The sequence below is a fragment of the Corvus hawaiiensis genome, chromosome 26 (assembly GCF_020740725.1).
Source record: "Corvus hawaiiensis isolate bCorHaw1 chromosome 26, bCorHaw1.pri.cur, whole genome shotgun sequence".
Taxonomy (NCBI): domain Eukaryota; kingdom Metazoa; phylum Chordata; class Aves; order Passeriformes; family Corvidae; genus Corvus; species Corvus hawaiiensis.
In genome coordinates, this window is record NC_063238.1 from 6,823,717 (window position 1) to 6,842,726 (window position 19,010).

Genomic DNA, 19,010 nt, shown 5'->3' on the forward strand with positions numbered 1-19,010 from the left:
AATGGTGCAGGACTGAAAGCTAGAAATTGTGTCAAATTCTGCTGTAAGGGTATGATGTGCAAAGAACAATGTATGACAACCGTAGAGACTACAAACAATAGCAATGGAGCCAGACACTACATATATCACAACTGTGCCTGTACATATTTTATTGTATGTATTATATATTTTAAAGCATGACAAATGTATCATTGAAGCTATGTGCTACACCAAATAGAAACCCTTCAGTTAGTTAAGCTTTTTCATTTCTCTTGATAGAAATGTAGTGGTATTTTTCTGCCCTCTAAACATTTGTTTGTAAATCACACAGCACAAGAAAAAAAATCAGGTTTTCAAAATGAGTAACAGAAAACAAAAGACAATACTACAAGATGAGAAAATGAGATTTTGTTCAATTAACACTTTTGCTTTTCTCTATGGACACAGAGCCAGGCTACCTTAAAGAATATCTGAGGCTATGCAAGAAAAATACAGTATCACTACACCCATAAATTACAGTGTACCTAATTTTAATGTAGATAAGTGCTGGCCTATCGATTTGCATGTTTCCCTGGCAAAATGGAAATCCCATGTGAGTATGTTCTTTGTCTGTAGAAAATGCATTTTAAAAAAAAAAACCTTTATGAATACAGCAATCTATGCTAAAAAGGAAAACATAAGTAACTAGTATAAAATTATGTGTGGAACCTAGGGGAAGTAGTGCTCGTGTACACACATGTATACATGCATCTCTCGATGCATGAATGTGTCAATGTGTGTTACACAGTCACATAGTGTTTTAGCTCACAGTTAGAATTTCTACAAAGTGTCTTAAGTAATGAAAATTCAGCCTCTAGACAGAATGTTAAATTAGCTGAGGAAAAAAATGGAAACTGACAAACTAAGTACCAAAGCAAGTTAATCATAAGGTGACCATGAAATGCTAGTCTTCAAAAACAACACATAGTTGTGATGAAAAAGAAGTGCTTAGGAGGAAAGATGAGTGCAGCAGCCCACAACAGCATGTAGGTTGCAGAACCTGAACACACAGTATTCCATGAGGGTCACTAACTGATATAATCCTAACCAAAATGAATAGATACACCATTAAGGTGTTAATAAATATTTTGGAAAGAGAATGGGTGTTTTAGGTGCTCAGGGTTGCTGACCTTTGCTGTGTTTATTAGTGGGACAATGATGCATTATTAACACACAGCAGCTGTACCTGAACTGCTGCCATGAACATAATAGCCTTTTATAGCCATCAGGGGAGTGAGATAGGAGGCCTTTATTAACCACTACACATGATTAGCACATTATGTGAACTTTAGTAGGCAAATTATCTCTTATTGAAATATAATGTTGGTTATAACTAATTGTAAACATGATTTTAAAAACTTCTCAATGCAAAATGAAGATTTTTACTGCCATTTAGCTAGTAAGTGGCTAAGCCACTAAAAAAAAAATTCTTTTCCTTTGTTCAACCTGTAAAAACAACTGTGCCTAACAAAAACCTATTGCCCTATGGTAAAAACTCTGAGGTGACTGAATGACTTCCACATCTCAAATATTATTTTTCAGAACAGAAAAAAAAACATAAACAGACATTTCCAACACAATTAAGAAAACTGCTGGTGAAGAAAAAAGAACTTGCCTTATATTTTCCTAAAAAGACTACAAGCAGTTCTTAAAGAATCAATCTGACAATACATTTTCAAGAGTTAACTTGAAAAAACAACACCATGATTTACTTCAAAAAGCTTAATTTTGGGTAAGATTATCCCATTAGCCTTCACAACTGAACACAGCACTGAGAGTCCATTATGAGCAGTCTTTTATGCCCTAGCAGAAAGTCATTAACATAAAATAAATCATTAGCTTTGATATTAAGCCTCTACTATCTGCAGGTTTCTATGACTAATGTTCACAACTTTGTGTGCCAAATGATCAATTATATTATTTGAAAGGTTATCATTCCTTTTCCACATTATTTTTCCTTTTACTATTTATTATTATTTCAGGTTGATGCAAACACAACGATCATATGAGAAACAAATATTTTCTCTTATTCATGAACACAAACCTACCCACTTCTGGCAACTGTGACCAGAATATAACTTCAAAGCCAGTTACTTATAGTAAAGGACAGAAATGATGCATTCTCAGAGTAAGTTCACTTCCTTCGAAGTCAGCAATATATAATGAAGCAGAAATCTACGTGTGTATATACATATAGAGTAGCATAGATACAACAGGAATTTACATGTTTACATAATCTTCTCTTCTGGCAGGAACTGTCTAGATAAATCTTTTACTCCGCATGGCAGACTTTATACTTCCTTTACTGACCCATTTCCCTAAGTACAGGTTATCACTGTCTGATTTCAGAGTTCTGAATTCTTCTTGCATTTAGAACTGGAATTCACTGCAGATTTTCTTAATATAACAAAAATACATACCAGCTACAGTAACTTCCATTTAACCTTTAAGACCATATAATCATCAACAACAATAGCAGGAGACAAAAGTACTACCACAGCAGCTCAATTTCCATGCTTAGCCAGCAGTACCTTTGAAAAAAGCCATTCGTGCCACTTTTGACTGGTAGAGAGTGGTTTAACAGTCAAGAATGTGAATGCTAAAACATTCTGACATTTCCACTAACCTGGATTTGTCAGATGCTCATGTAATTCAAGTATGTTTTGCAACTTAGAAAGCAGCGTGTTCCTTGGGAGGAAACCGTTCAACAGGGGTCTATAGCAAATCAAATAGCAGCCCAGTGAGAAATACTAAATGAACAGTTCAGGAACAGTGTTAGCATATGTGCAATTGAAAGATAAGATATAAATATTATTAGAGCGATATGAAATTCAAATGCTAAAAATAAACTACTTACTGCAAACATAAGAAGCAAAAGAAAACCACAGACATTACAAATGTGGGTTACACCAAGATGTCTGCTGAAAAACAATTTTAAGTTTGAAGGTCTAAATCAAGAGCTAAACATTTTATTTGATGACTTACTAACAGGAAACTGATTGCTACCAATGAACATAAATGGCAGATACTCCAGCAGCAGGGGGGACAAGAGATCCTTATGGGCACTCACCTCTGTGGAGGGGCAGAGTTTGGTGCTGCTGCTAAGGCTACAAAATCTGTGCCTAACCATAGAATAATGCAACGCTGCCATTTTCCAACTGAACGCTGTGGGGAAAAGCGTTATGACCAAGAAAATCTCATTTGGGTTGATGTGAATTCCATGCCTGAAAGTATTTTGGAAGCATTGCCATAATTAAGAGTCATTTGGCGAATCTGCTATAAACCATGTTTTGAAGCGGTTTATAACTCAACGTTTTTAATGAGAAATCATTCTTTGGGCAGAAAATTGGTACATAGTTGCATAGCTAAAACAGCAGAATAGACTATTTCAGTTGGAAGGGATCTACAACTATCACATAGTCCAACTGCAAAAACAAAACACTTAAATTTAGGTTATATTTAAAATAAGTATTTTATTGCATGCAATCCATGCTAGACATTCAAAGAGCATGTGTCCTCTTCAAAAAGATAAACAAAGCTGCCACTAATTGCCTCTGCTGTCAGTTCCAGAAGCCAAGGTCTGCACCGATCCAGGGACTACCCTCTCACCATGCGAAGTGGTGCTTTCAGGTCACTCTTGAGCCGTGCTGAGAGTGCAGTCAAAGGAAGCTTTTTACTTCCAACATCTAAGCTTTGTTACATCTACCATCAATACAGGATTTAAATATCCAAGAATTTTTATCTAGATCCTGCCACGATTAGGACAATTCTCTGCTTAAATATAAATTGTGTTTTATGCACAGTTCATTTCCAAATGCTTGCGTCTTTAGCAAGACGAGAAAGTCCTGCTAACATGGGAATCTGAGGGCTGGAGGGTGCTCAGTTCTTCACAGTAAAGAGTGATCATCCCCAACACACCCTGAACTCAACAGGAGCTGGAACTGCCCAGTCTTGCACAGTACCAGCTTCTCAATGTCAGCTCCAGCTGCTCTTTGGTTTAATGTAAACACCAAAGGTACTGCATGTGCTGTAGTGTTTAGTTAATTCAGCATTCTTAATAATTTACTGTTTTCACTTTTTTTTCATAAGACCTCATGATAGGCTGATTGAAGGTAATGCTCTAGAGATGAAACACATCGTTCTGGTATGAGAATAAAACATAATTCCTCTCAAGGTACTGATGTTTGGCAGAAAGAAAAAAAAATACTGCAAATGCTTTGGTTTATAGACACCTTTGAGAAAGATTTCTCAAAAGCACATACATAAATCATTGTCCGTGTTCCACTAAAACTGGGACCACTTCTTTTCTGAAACACTGGAATTTAAGGAGGCACACTTGAGACTTACTCACAACTCTGAGACTACATACTAAGGTCTAGTAACCCAGGAAAGAAAAGTCCATTTCCATTCTTCATATGTGGTATTTTTGAAACTAAGAGACTTAACACTTGAAAATCAACAGTCAGCCCTAATACAACTGTTTAATCTTTATAAAATGGTAACAAATTTAAGTATGATTCCAATGCGGTAGAGGACAAGGTATTTTTTTAAGGGGGAAAAAATATGTTCAGGATAAAAAATATGAGCATAATCTAAACCACTGTCAAAACAGTAACAGTATTTCAGCTTTAGAGCTGTCCTTCAGAGAGCCTGCTTGCCACACTTCTGAGTTTGAGATAGAGACTGGATGGAAGAAAGCCCCTGGAAATAATGTAAACTTTGCAAACAGCCATGGAATATTTTATTTAGAGTAGTCTCTATGGTAGGGTTAAGTTTACACAATAAATTACTTTAAACGCTGAGTACAAATATATGTCTTTTGCTCCATGGAATTCTGATTACCAGCGGGATTGTTACCTGCTTACAAAGCACTGTATTTTATCTCCTTATCCACTTCTACCCAAGTTCACTCTGCTTTTTTCATTTTGAAAGGTTTTGCTTCCCTCTCCTTCCTTTCTCTTCTTTATTCCTCTTTTTAAAAACAACTACAGTCTATCATTTTACCTCTGCTGTCTGGCTGTATTTTTCCACTGCACTGACAACTACCAGTGAATACAAGAAAGATGAGCTGTAGGCTCCTGTATTTTTGAACAAGGTAGCAAATCACAGAAGAATCCAGTGCATAATTCTGCAAGGCTAACCATTGGGAGCAGTAAAGACCATTCTTTTCTGCCTACTGATGGCAGAGGTCAGCATCCCTGTCATTAGCTGTGTCAAACTACAATTATATAACTGTGCTTTATGTGAGCAGATATCTGAAAACACTGTGAAGTTGCAAGTATGAAAATTAAAATATACCAATCCTTCTTACAGTACTGATCGAAGCGGTCTTTGGAGGTGGCACTTCAATAGGGAAAGCCATGAGGCTGTTATTTACTTCTCTCTACATAAACATTTAAACTTATCATCTGACTTCTTCAGGCAGCATGAAAACACTGGCCATATTCTATCAAATTGAGACACTTGGATTATCAAAGTTATTTCTTTTATATCATTCAACTCAATTACGGAACGTGACGCTTCCTAAAATAAACTTCAACTGAACAGACTACTTGCATTAGCCTGAACATATCTGAACTGCAATTATGCTTCAAGTTTCAAGAGGCGAACAGTACAACCCCAACCCTAAATCTGTCCAGCATAAGAGCTCCACTATGTTATTTCAAAGGCTGACCTATATACCAAAGCATACTGTCCATTCTGTCTGTTTGTATAAGAGATACCTCACACAGTTGTCATAACCAACATTGTTTGCATTGCTCTTTCACTTTTCTCTCTCCATGGGTAATGCAAGAGAAACAAGGAAAAGCCTGCATAACAATATATGCAGAGTATAATGAGCTTTCACAGCAGATAGAGAAATATTAGGTTAAGATGCTTAGAATGCTATTTTAGGTTTATAAAATAAAGATCTAAGCAGTCTTCTGAAACAAAGCCTGCCAACTCAAAATCGTAAGATAAGAGGCGATTGTTTGAATCTACATTATTTTCCTTTGGCTACAGAAAAATGCACCGTCAACACCTCCCATGCATGTGCCTGGGAACTCATATGCTACAAACAACAATCTGATCAGGGAAAAAAATTAGTACTAACAGAACAATTAGAAAACTTAAAAGCCTAAGTATTCGTGGAATACATTCTGAATTACCAGTAGCTCAAGCAGACTTCAAACGTAAAGAATCAAAGTCTGGCAAATTTCTAAAAGGAAAAACACCACCAAAACCTAGGTATGAAAAATAGGGCCAAATCCACTAGTAAGTGCCAAAAGCAAGTTTTAACTAACTTTACAAGAAACAAGATTCCTGAGGGTTTTGAATGAGTTCTGAATGAGTTTTGCAGGTAAACACCTAATGAAGACCCCCATTCTGACCCAGAACATGGATCCATCCCACTCCGGCCATCATCTCCTTTCCTGGGGGAGTTTAAAAGCAAACACTCAACCAAACATATTGAACAGAAAATTCTGCAGGCCTCTTGCCCTTCAAACTCCCTAAATACACACAGCCTGAAAATGAGTGACAGAGCAATACTGTAACATGACGACATGTTTAGAACAAGTCAGATAAGTTTTCACAGCAATGTTAATCATGCTGGGCAAAGGGAGAGAGTGAAGGGGGTGAAAAATGAAATGTTCACTAAATGTATGCCTCCAAGGGGCCTGGCAAATCTACTCTGTCCATTTAATGTTATCAATGGTCAGTGGTAAAGACATGTGAGAAAGACATTTGTTCTATACTAGATATCTTATATTGAAACATTCCTGGTAAGTCTTTTCCAAGCATAAAACATATGTCTTATGACTGTGCACTTTTAAGCACATTATCAGTTCAGGCAAAGTGAAATAGAAGAGTTGCAACTTGTCTACAGAATGAGTGTCTCATTTGCATTTAAAAAGAACAGTTTGCTCCCTCATACATGGCATGACTTGAAAGAAGCTTGAACCAGCTAGTAAAAAAATTCTGAAAATGACTTTCTAAATTAATTTATTCGATTTGGAGTGCAACACACCAAAAATTATTTAAGGAACTTAATTGGAAAATGATTTAATATATTAAAGTAATTCCTGATTTTCCAAAGCATTTAACTTTTAAATTAAATCTGGCCCACTATCTCAAGAATGATGAGTGAAATGTGTATTCAAGTCATTACCTTCTTTCTGAAGCTTTAAATCATTGATAGGTTTAATAATGTTTGTCCAGTTTCACTGCCAAACAGATCTTCAAACACTTTGGTTCTTATGCCATTAATATCAGCCCAAGCTTTTCACATGGCAACACTTCACTGTTACAATTTACAAAACTGACAATAGAGAAAATAACAGCAAACCACAGATGAAAAGTAGCAGTAGTCTCATGATTACTCAGAGCACAAACAGAAAATTAATGAACACATAAATGCTCCTTTGCATTTGAACTCTTCCTGCTGAACCAAGTTCACTCCTGGCACAAACTTCCAATATATAGGGCACGTTTGCCAGATGCTGCAAAACAGTTACTTAAAACAACACTAACAGTCATACCTCTGGGATCTCTCTTGAAATATCCTGAGGCATCCACCACAAAGGGCCAGATTTATCTCTGGATTCTATAATTCCATTGAGTATATGTGAAATGCAGCCAGGATGAATTTGGTCCTTTCTGTTGTGATTGGTAGATGCGACCATGTGGGAAACCTTTCCTGAAAACTGAGAGGGCTTCACCCGGGAGCCGCAGCCTCCGAGCCTCAGCACAGACACACTCTATTTTGCTGTTTATCTCTGAATCGAGGCAGCTGCCCGGGATGAAAGGGACGGCTCGAAACGTTTCTCTGACACGTGAGACCGTCACGACAATAGCCGGGCGCGGGACCGGGCTGTCCGCCGGGCCCGGCCGGGCGGGTACCCCTCCGCGGCAGCGCCCCGCCGGCCACCGCGCCCCGCCGCCGCCCTCCGCACCCGCGGCCGGCCCTGCGGAGCCTGCGCACGGCGGAGTTTGCGCTGCAAAAAGCCATCTGCTGCTGCTGCAGCCCGCCACGGGCTGCCACGGCGGGCTTCCACACAAGCGCCCGAGCGCGCAGGTTTGAACACATCGCTCTCTCCCGGCTTGCTCCCCGTGGCTGGGCTGTGCTCAAAGGAGTGCTCTGGGTAACTCGCACTTTCCGACCATTTCCTACGGCCAGCGTTTTATTCATGTGCAAAGCCCATTCCGTAACAGCAGAGAAAGTGCAGCTCATACATAAAGCACCAGCTGGCTCAGGCCACAGCGGCAGCAACAATGCAGGAACCCCAGCCCCCTTCCTTGGCAGCAAAAGTCACGCAAAGTGCTCCGGGATCGCAGCACCAAACTCTCGGAACCGGACTCAGAATTTGGGCTAGCGCGAGTATCCTCCGCGCTTCCTCCTTCCCCAGGGCTCGGGGACCTAGAACTTAGCTCTCCGCAGGTACTGACCCGATTTACAGAGGTTTAATCAAGTTACAGAGAAATTGGTAAGGCAGTTGCACAGCCGGGACAAAGTGGAGCCAATGTTCTGAACCGACTTGTCAACACTATGCAGACTTACTGTGCACACAGAGAGATGTGTGTGTGTGTGTGTGTGTGTGTGTGTGTGTGTATGTCACATACACACACAAACGTGCTTTCGGCACCGCGAAGTACCTCTTTGACACATGAACTGCGGGGCAGAGTTTCTGCGCATTTGTGGCGGGCGCGATTTTTCTCATTAACAGGAGCCCTGGAAATTCAAGTCCCCCGCATCAACATCCCTGTCCACGCCGTTTCTCCGAAAAGATGTTACGGAAAATGCCTCCCCCACCCACCCCCCCGCTCCAGCCGCCCGCCCCCAGACTACTCCGGGGGTTTTAATTTGGGGTGCCTGAGGGGGAGCGGGTTTGTGTCCCGGCGGCACCGCTCCGCGGCGGGCGGCACTGCGCTCCCCAAACCCCGGCAAGTGCCGCTGCCCTCCCTCCGCCTCGCCGGGGAACTTGGTGCGCGGCTCGCCAGAGCGCAGCGCCCGCTCATGCAACGCGCCGCGACAACAGCACACACCGACAGCACAGATAAAACACCTCGGACGACACAAAACACGAGTCACCTTGTTGCAATAGTAGGGGTCCAGGCAGGGGGAAGGTCCCAAACAAGGCGGATCAGGAGCGGCTGCAGGCTGAGGAGGTGTTGAATAAAATCTTACGTCCATTTCACTAAAACATCAAGTAAACTCCTTTCCTTTTCTTTTGGTCGTTAATGTTGGTGCAAAAAAGGGGTGTGTGAGTGTGTGTGTGTGTGTATGTGTGTGTGAGGGAAGGGGGGGACACACAAGACTGAGAAGAATGAAAAAAGAGGTGCCTGACTTCAGTAGTCAAACACCTTCCCTGCCTCACATCCGTTTGTGGTTTGTAAAGAGAGAGAGAGAGGAGAGGAGAGGAAAAAAAAAATCTCTTCCAAAAAAGCACCGGTCTGCAGATGTCTGCGGGAGAACCCACGAACCCTCCTTCTTCTACGGCAGGGCAGGTAACTTCGAGTACTTATTGTTTCCCCCACGCATCGGCACCGGGGCGCTCGCTCCGTGCGTGCCGCTCTTTATGGGAGTCTCGGAGTTGGTTCGCTTCTCCCTCCCTCCCTCTCGCTCGCTCCCTCTGTTCTTTTCCCGTTCTTTCTTCCCTTTTTTTTTTTTTTGTCCTTTTTTTATTATTATTATTAATATTGTTATTATTTATTTGTTTCAGTTTGGTGGAGGTGTATTTTGGTTGCCCACCACAGCGAGGGCCTTGGGGGGCACTGGGGGGGGAGGTGGCGAGAGCAGCCGGGCCCCCCGCGCACCCTCAGGGGGAGCGGGGCGCCGAGGCGCTGGAATGGCCGCCCCGAGCCGCCCGGCTCTCTCGCGTCGGCTCGGCCCGGCTCGGCCCGGCCCGGCCCGGCTGGGTTGGGCTGGCGGCGGCAGGGGACGCACCGCGCTCCGCCGCGGAGCCGCCGCTCCGAGCGTGCCTCACACAAAGGGGCCGGCGAGGGAAGAAGAGCCATTTGCGGCCGCCGGGGCCGGGCTGGGAGCCGCGGAGAGGGGGCGCTCCCGTGCCCGCCATCCCGCCGCCGTCCCCGCCCTCTCCCAGCGCCCTCCCGCCCGGCCCCCGGCGCCGCCCAGCCCCCGCCCGTTACTATGGCACCCCCTCCGCGCCGCGGGGCCGGGGCGGGCGGCAGGGGGAGGTGGCGGTGGCGGCAGGGAGCGGGGGCTCGGTCCGCTGCTTGGGTTGGGCCGGCCTCAGGCTGCCGATGTGGCCGCGGGCAGGTCCCTTGAGGTGCCTCTGTGAGACCCTCGGGCCGATTTCCGCGGCCGTTTGGTAAAGTTGGGGTCAGGCGACCCCTCTGCCCTGGCAGCCCTCTGAGGTTGATCTGGGTCGAGCTGCCAGCAGAGCCCGTTGTCTCCAGTCCCAGCAGAGTGGAAGCCGTCGCCCAGGGTTTGTGGTGGCACAAATACGCTGTGATCCGTGAGCACGTCCCAGAAAACAGGAAACAAGTTGAAACTAAAGCGCACCCGTGAAATACCTCGTCATCTGGGGGTCTACCCCATTAGATCATGGTGCTCGGGCCTGGCCGCACAAGGTGACACCAGGCACAGGATGGAGGAGGGACATTTGAGGAGATGGGCTAACTGAGAGGGGAGGAAGGAAGGACGAGAGAATGGGGTAGGGAAAATGAAGAGGAACTCAATTAGCAGCAAACAAGGATGCTGACAAAAGAAAGTTGGGAATCCAGTGGGATGCAGGAGAGGGATTGATGAGCAAAACAAGGTTTAACAGGCAAAAACAATGAAAGAAAGAGTGACTTCAAGACACCATGAGCAATCCCACTGGGTTTCCTGCTGAGTTATCCAGTAGCCTTAATCAGGACAGAAAGGATGGAAGAAAAAGGACACAGGAAGGACTCTATGCTGAGCTTAGATAATGCCCAACAGAGGAATTGTGTTATGAAAAGAAAGGAATGCCTTTCCCTCTTTAAATAAAAACAAATTACTGAGTGCCGCACAAATAAGCTGAGATGATGATGATTAACAGGAATGGTTACTCTTATCAATACTCATGAACATTTCCATCACAAACCAGTTGGAATATAAGATTTGTAATGCACGTTGTCACACAAAACTGTCTTCTCATCACTGAAAAAAAAAATCCACTGTAGAGGTTTTAAGGGGACTCAGTATTGAGGGAGAGCAAATCACAAATTTCAGGTGAAGAAATCACTGTTTGTGTGAGGATATGCATATGTATACACAGAGATACATAATCTACACCTCAGATATTTTGATATTTTAGAGTCCTTCAAGATAGTGTTAAGTCATGACTTTCTTCCATGTCTAACAACCTGCTTTCGTTAAAGCTTAATTATCTGGAAAAACGTACATAATTAATGTAAATGAAACTCTAGAGAAAACAGGTTTGAAGCAATATTCCTATTTCAAGATTATTTGATCAAACACATCTCTGAAGATTCTTGGTTGTCAGTTCAACAGAATTTAAGTTTGATGGCAATAAATGTTTTTCTTAAACATGCAATTACAAAAGGATCTCAGTTGCTTTGTTTTTAATAATGTTTGAAACCCTTCTGGCCTTGGAGAAAAGCTTGAAAACATGACCTAGAAAAAGCTCCAGAAAGCAAAGGAAAAGACATTAACATATTTAAAAAAAAAAGAAAAGAAAAAAAACCTCATGATTTTTTGGCATCTGACTCATTATTTTGCATGTTTGGGATTAGACATTTTGAAAGTTAAAAAATCCTAAAAAAGACTTTCCTTTGCAAGAGATGTACTTGACGCCTGACAGATATATCACTGCTGCAAATGGCTGATATGTGGACCATAATTTGACAAAGTGAATGGAAGACAGATTGCAAGCTCCGTATTGAAAAGCTGCTGTTGAGAAACTTGTTATTCATGGACAGTGGATTAGTTTTCAGCCTGTTGTGGAGAGAGGTGGTAGAGATATAGCAATTTGAGATGAGTTGATCTAGGCAACCAGTGTGCAGGCACATACAAGTGTATGCAGGTACAGAAATGCTAATGCAGAGCTGGCGATGTCAACACCAGAATGACTAGAATGTCTGATAATAAAAAGTAAGAGAATTAGCTTTTTATTTATGTGAAATATTACTGACTATTACCTTAGAAAGGGCTTCAGGTTCCTTGGAGTCTGTAGGAGTTTACAACAGTACCATTTGCTTTGCACAGCTCTTCAAGTTATTTTCAGTACTTAATGATGCAGGCCCTGAGAGTTATAAAATTTTTGCTGCTACTTACAGAGATGATTTAATCATCAAGATGGTAAAACACCTGAGATTTGTGGCAGTTATCTGTACAGTTTGTAAAAATTAAAGAGCTATATATATTAATCTGTTAAGCATTCTTTTGTTTTGTAGGGAACATTTTCTCTAGAGTTTTCAGAATAATGCATTTGTGGGGACTGGAACTGAAAATGTTAATAATATTGTAGGCTTTGCCTTTATGGTCTGAGAAAGCAAGGCCTTTTGCAAGATAATTCAATGGGATGTCAAACTTGGCCACTTTAGTTCATAGAAGGGCATTTTCTAGAAAAAAATTTGAAAAAGATTTAAAAGAATGAATCAGTTTTTAGAAGCTTAAAAGGTAGGAACATTTGTTCAGAAGGGCACCAAGTTTTTAAAGCCATTCAACATTCAAGTGAATGTCTCCAAAATAGTCTTGAAAGAGGTTGCTATACCAGCATATGAGAAGTGTCATTGCTTTTCTCATATAAATAGGAACAAATACCTTGAGGAAGATGATCTGTATCTGCCAATATTAAAAAAGTTATTCTTTTAAATGCTGTCTGCTGGAGTTAGACTGTGCAGTGTAAATACTCTCCATGAAATGGAGAACTCGTATGGCATTCCTTGCCAAACAGCATTGTGGACACAAGAGGTTTACACAGAAGACTGGAGACCTAAGGAGGTTCTTGGATAGAGAAACCATAAATGGATCAGTAAGTCCTCTGGGCTGAAAATAGCTGGAGGTAGAGACATGAGGGTAGGGAATGGTGGGAAGTATTGTACATGTTTGCCCTCAGTTCGGGCTGTCACGTCTAGAGCCATCGCTGGAGGCACAGTACTGGTAGGGCAGACCCTCGGTCTGAACCAGTCCAGCCATTTGCACATTCTCATTTGAGTCTCTGCAGTGGTCAGATGAACAGAATTAAATGAAACAAGTAACTATGTCTGATATGACAGGTTATTTTCTTGTGTACTCTACTGTCTGACCCAGCTGGTCTGTCTAGTGTGGTGGGGGGCCATCAGCAGACATAACTCATGTTCTCAGCCAAAGAGAAATAAAGTATCTTAGTTTCCAAAAGACTAGTCCAACATCTTTTTGTTTAAATCTCACACATATATACCCGGGTTTATTTGGGAGCACTAGATATTTGATCATCTATTATAAAGAGCAGACTTCCTGATTTTCCTAGAAAGAAGGAAATGTGAGACTGTGATGATGGCTTAGTGTTTATTATACATAGGCTAGGCACCACAATAATCTTTTCATGAGGCTGGCTCTTCTTTAAAGAAATTTTTTCTCCTGCGTATTTTTAAAAAGAATTGGATCGGAAAATCATTTTGCCTCTTGCTTTGTGCGTTGTACTTTGGTAGCCAGGAGGTACAGATAAGCTAAAAGGGGAGCAATGAGATTTTGCTGAGAAAATTCCTCCTGCTGAAATTTTTGATTTACTTACTAACTCACAGGACTGTTTACCTTTCATAACAAAGGTCAGTGCTCATCAATTTCTAGATAGTAGTTAATTAAATAATAATGGGATGAAGGGTCTGTCGCTTTTGTGTGGATGTCCTGTTTCATGTTCTTAAACTGGATATGACACTTGGATCTGGGAAGATGCAAACGATAATGATATTAAGATTGCAGAATATTTTAAACAATGTAATTAATCTGGTCATTTCATCAGAATGAACTCAAATCCTTTAAGAAATTGATTCATTTTAAGTGTTGACATTCTGTGTGTGCATTTATACGTCAGCATAAATCAATGTGAAAAAGAAAGATCTTCAAATGGTATAAAAGCTTAATAGGGGTAATATATATTTCAGAGTATTTAAACAGTTTGTAAGGATACCTAATAGTGTGTCAAACAAAGTGCTAGCTGTTTTATTATTTTAGCCATTGCTCCTGTCCTGTTTAATTTGTTTGTGGTGAAAATGATGGGCCCCAAATTATCACACTTGTATGAAAATAAATTTTTCTCTATAAGGAAGTACAGATTACTTCTAACAGTTAAAGAAAGCCCCTGGTGTCCCTTTGCTACAAAGCAGAGAGTAAACCTGAGCATTGCCATATCTTCTCAGTTTAAACAAATGATACACAGCCAGTTTAACACCTAGAGGAGGAATTGACACATGGGTTGAAGCTGAACTCTTTTGCATCTCGGAAAAGGTTCTTACAACTCATCTGCCATTGCCCACAGTAGGAATTAAGCGCAAAATATCTCAGAGAATCAAGAACTTAAATAACCATGAGAGAAATATAAAAATGTAAAATTCACCTTGCATATTTGCAGCTTTGATCCATTCCCATATGTTTCAAAGACACTGCCAGCTGGTTCAATTCAAGTTACCAAATTAAATGTGGCCTTGCAGACATAGGAAAGGTAGCTTGGTCTCAAAAGAAAACATTTTACTGGGCTTTAGATTATTTCTCATGGTCAGAGAAACAAAGGGAAACATGAAGTTCCTTTTATTCTCTTCCTTTATTTCCTATCCTATCAAGGATTTTATATGAGATACACTGTCCACATGGTATGCAGGAAGGCTCAAAAATACATCACAATGTGATGTATGCTAGCTCTCAGTTGCGAGATATACCCAAGTGCTTAGGTTGCCAATTTTCCACTCTTCCACTTATCTTGTTAAATCAATCATGAAACATCCAGAAGTATAAGGGATCAGGAATTTTGGTTTCATGCTGTTTTTTTTCTGAAGTGTGCTGGAGGCCTGTACTGGAACTTCAGAAACTTAGACTTTTTAAAGGAAAGTTGTGTTTTCCACAATTTATTTTGCAGTTTAAAAAGCTGTCTAAACGCATTTTGGTTTCTCCTCCAAAAATTGAGGATTCATAGAAGTTGTATAAATGTTATCTGGAGACTTTATCATCTACAGATGTCTTGAGAACGAATCTGTGTTAATGGCTGATACCATTAAAAATAAGCATCTGTATTTGCAGGTGGTTTATAAATGTACCTATGAATGTGTCTGCTGAATAGTCAGGAGAAAGAAAAGACAGAACAAGAGGACTGGTCACAAGCAGAGACAGGAATAGTCTATCACCAGTTTATCCATAGCATTCAACAGGGAATTCTCATCTGCAAGTCAGATACCAAGCAGGGGATTAATCAGTTTTCAATTCAGAACAATGATGTCATCATTCTCCTATTTGATAAACCCCCAAATAGAGCTGAATTGCCCCTGCAAGAGCTCCCCAGACATGGGAGATCATTATGGGTTTATTTGAAACCTCTTCTTTTCTGTTTCAGATATCTTTTGCTAGAGAAAGTTTTCATTGTCGTTTATATTCACAAGGTCTCTGTGAAGAGAGGGATGTTTCTTAAATCTCCAGGCAAGGTAGGTGTTTCAGCAGGAGGCTCCCACCTCAAAGTAGCAGGGTAAAAAGTAGTCTATGTACATTCTTTTATGTGACTTTAATTAGTACTTCAAGCTCAGAATTATAGATGTTAATAGAGAGAGAGGTCCAAACTCTATTCTCTCTGAGTACATATAAGTATAGCGGAGTTCACAAGAGTAAAAAATTATTTTTAGGGCTAGAAGGTATTACAGCTTATCTATTATTTAATTTTATTTTTTAATAAAATAGAAGAAGTAAAGAGAAAGCAAAATGACTTGTTTGAATTTATTTTCCTCCCCTAAGGATTTATGTTTGCTGTCAGAAAAGTACCACACAAGGGGCACAGTTGGCATTTCAAGTGCAAAAGGTTGTGACTGAGGTACAGTAAAAGTATGTTGGGAGTTTCCATTAGAGCTTCCTATTGTAGCGAATAAATCCTGTCCCATTCACACTTGATAGGCTCATACAGATACGTCATCCACATGTCATCTGCAGTCAATCTTTATGGGGCGTGATAAACTGTTGGACTGCTGGCTTGAGAGCAAAATTTCCTTCCTTGCTGACATTTCAGCATTTTTCTGGTGGATCTCTAGGAACTTCAGATCCCCTTCCTTATAACTATAACTATTTTCTCAATGGAGGTGTCACTTTCAAGTCTAACAAAAACTCTGTCTTCCTTTTCTGGGCTTTTTAGTTTCACAGTTTCGTGTCATAGCTTTGTTCCACAATAAAAATAAAAAAGCTCTGGGTGTTAAGGAAGTCCTTGAAAACAGTGAAAGAGTCAGCATTTACAGAACATATCACAACAGGTCTGACTGACCTTGGCAGCAACAGAAGATCACCATTTCTCATGGATGAGCTTTTCTTGAATGTCTGTTTTTTATGCTGTATAAGGCAGAAATACCTTTTCTGGGTCAAGGCTACTGTTTTCTGTTTCTTAACAGAGATTGTCTACTATTGTTAAGTATTATCTGTTTAAGGAATTTCTCTCAATCCCCTGTGTCTTGTTCTATGGTATCTTAAGATAAATCTACATCACTGGTATTATTTTAAAGTCTTACACTATTTTGTTGAGGATTATTTGTTTGAGGATTTTGAATGGTTTACTTTTATCACAGTCGAACTGCAAAGATTAATGTTTGTGGATGTCCTCCAAATCATCTCCCTTTACTCTGGCTACCAGAGTGTAATCAACACTGTTTTCTTATTGGAATGGCCATTGCCCTATTTTTTAGCAGTTTGCAGAAGTACCAGTTGAAGGGAGTGTATAGTCTGTACTGGCTGTTTGTCTTTGAAAATGGGCTCTTCAGTAGCATGTGTAAGTACAACAGAGTTGAATATATGTATTAATCAGATGCTATGAAACTTGTGGAGGGCGAACCCCAGGCCACATTTGAAATGATCAACTTTCTAACAATTTGTTGAATGCATATAGATTTACAGGAGCTGCATGGAGATTTGCCTGGCTGCATAATACACTGACAATCACTAAGTAAAAACAAAGAATATTTTGAAATAAAAGAGAATGAGAAGAAACTCGGACTTGTTCATGGTTGTAGAATGTAGGAAAAAAACCCCACCATCCTCCGAAGATACTCTTCCCCCTCTTGCAGTGAAATTTCCCTGCTTTGAAGTTATCACAGTTTGCAATTTGCCCAAGAGGTCAGCAGGCCCAAACTACTATACCTCAGTGTAGGAGGTGGTTTCAAGGCTGACAGCCCCCTGGAAGCAGGATCTGCAAGCATCTTACTTTCTTTTGAATAAAGTGTGACCTCCACTGGTCATTGTTGTTTGTATTCAGGAGAAGGGAAAAAAGTCCATCATGGAAGAAGGCCCCAAGGCATTTTGTGGTACAAAGTCTTGCAGTGTCAACTGCAAGGTTCCTATTTAGTTCACTGGAGAAATATGTAATAGGTATTTACATATGTATAAGTGAAACTGCATGGGGGGCAGGGAGAGAGCTTAAGCATGTGCTTGCACTTGCTGAGAGTCGTGCGTGTCCTACATCTGCCTGCCTGTCTCTCATGAGCATGGGATTTGTGAGGTATGTGTTAAAAAATAAAAGAATATGCAGTTGCCAAGACTAATTCATACATACTTTTGCTTCATTTTCTCACTTCTATGTTTCTATAAGCACTAAAAAAAAATGAAATTATAAAAAAAAATAAATAAAAACAAACAAAAATCAAAAGAAACAAATAAAAAAGTCCCCCAGACTGTCTAGGGCAGAATTCAACCCACAAAGAGGATGCAAACTGAAAGAACCTTAAAATAGAAAATACCTTTAAGGAGAAATGTACCAGTAAGAAGAGGTTTAAGGAATCTGAGCACAAGTCATTTTTGCTACAATGCCTCGCCACACTGAAGAGAGTAAAGGGTAGGAAGACACAATATTTCTGAATTTCCATGTCTTTGTGAGTTTAAGTCAGACCCTTAACCTTATTTGAATATAGTATTTTTGTAGTTTAATACATTTCATACAGAATGTATAAAGAAGATTTAATAACTGTCTCTTAGCTGTAATTTATCTCTACCTCAGAGAAAGCTAAAATGAGTTTCTAGTGAAATGGCTGAAAGAGCATGCACAGTAAGTCTTCTATCAAATTGTTTCCAGTCTTGCTGATTTGTAAAAGATCTTTCAGAAAGATTCTTTCTATGTAGAATGTTAAAGTTTGATTCGGTGCCCAAAATTTATAAAGCGAGCCACAAATAACCAGTGGAAGTCTAGCTTGCCATGTTCTGTTTTTTAAAACTCCTGAGACTACTTGCTATCACGTGGAATTTGTGCTTGTATTTAACCCAAGTTTTACACTCAAAAAGAAAATTATATTATAGTGTAGTACGTATTTTTGGCTGTAATAGCAATTAAATATCTTGGAAGAAACTAATCAAATCCCCAGGCTTCTCTGCCTTTTTGTTTTTCTCTCTCAGAAGTGTGTCACAGATAAAGGACTAACTTTGTGAACATACTCCTGGGGTAATAAGGACAAAAATGAACAATTCTTATGTAATTAGTCACCAGACACAAGTGTTCCAGGATAAGATGTTCTGAAGTATCATAGCAGAAATATAAATGGAATACTTAGAATTGCTGTTGTCAACTATTAAAACTGGAAGTATTTCTGCAGCATTTCAGGTTCTCTGGATAGTTCTGTGTCAAACTGTGGTGTTCTTGTGACGCTGAATTGCACAAGGGCAGTTAACTGCTTTCCTCCTGTCACAGAAGCAAACTAGCCCACTGGCACAATTGAAGGCAACAAAATCAGGCTGGACCAGGCTTGTGTTTGCCCTGCTTCCCTAGCCTTTTGCCTGTCTTAGGTGGTATAAAGACATCTCTTACATTTGAATGTGCTGCAGTGGTTATTCAAATTTTTAATAGATGCAGTTTCAT

The 19,010-nt window shown here is 40.5% G+C and overlaps 1 protein-coding gene across 3 annotated transcripts in view; it reads right to left on the bottom strand.

Moving 5' to 3' along the window:
- TOX (thymocyte selection associated high mobility group box) overlaps window positions 1–9,242 on the bottom strand; it is a 218,875-nt gene extending 209,633 nt beyond the window's left edge. The window contains exon 1 of one of the 3 annotated variants that reach the window (XM_048286703.1): window positions 9,089–9,242. In XM_048286703.1, the coding sequence (XP_048142660.1) occupies window positions 9,089–9,190 (102 nt within the window). In that variant the 5' untranslated portion in view covers window positions 9,191–9,242. Of the gene's footprint in view, window positions 1–7,538; window positions 7,779–9,088 lie in introns of those variants that run through there. The other 2 variants (XM_048286704.1, XM_048286702.1) reach the window with 2 other exon arrangements.
- Window positions 9,243–19,010: the final 9,768 nt, after the last annotated feature.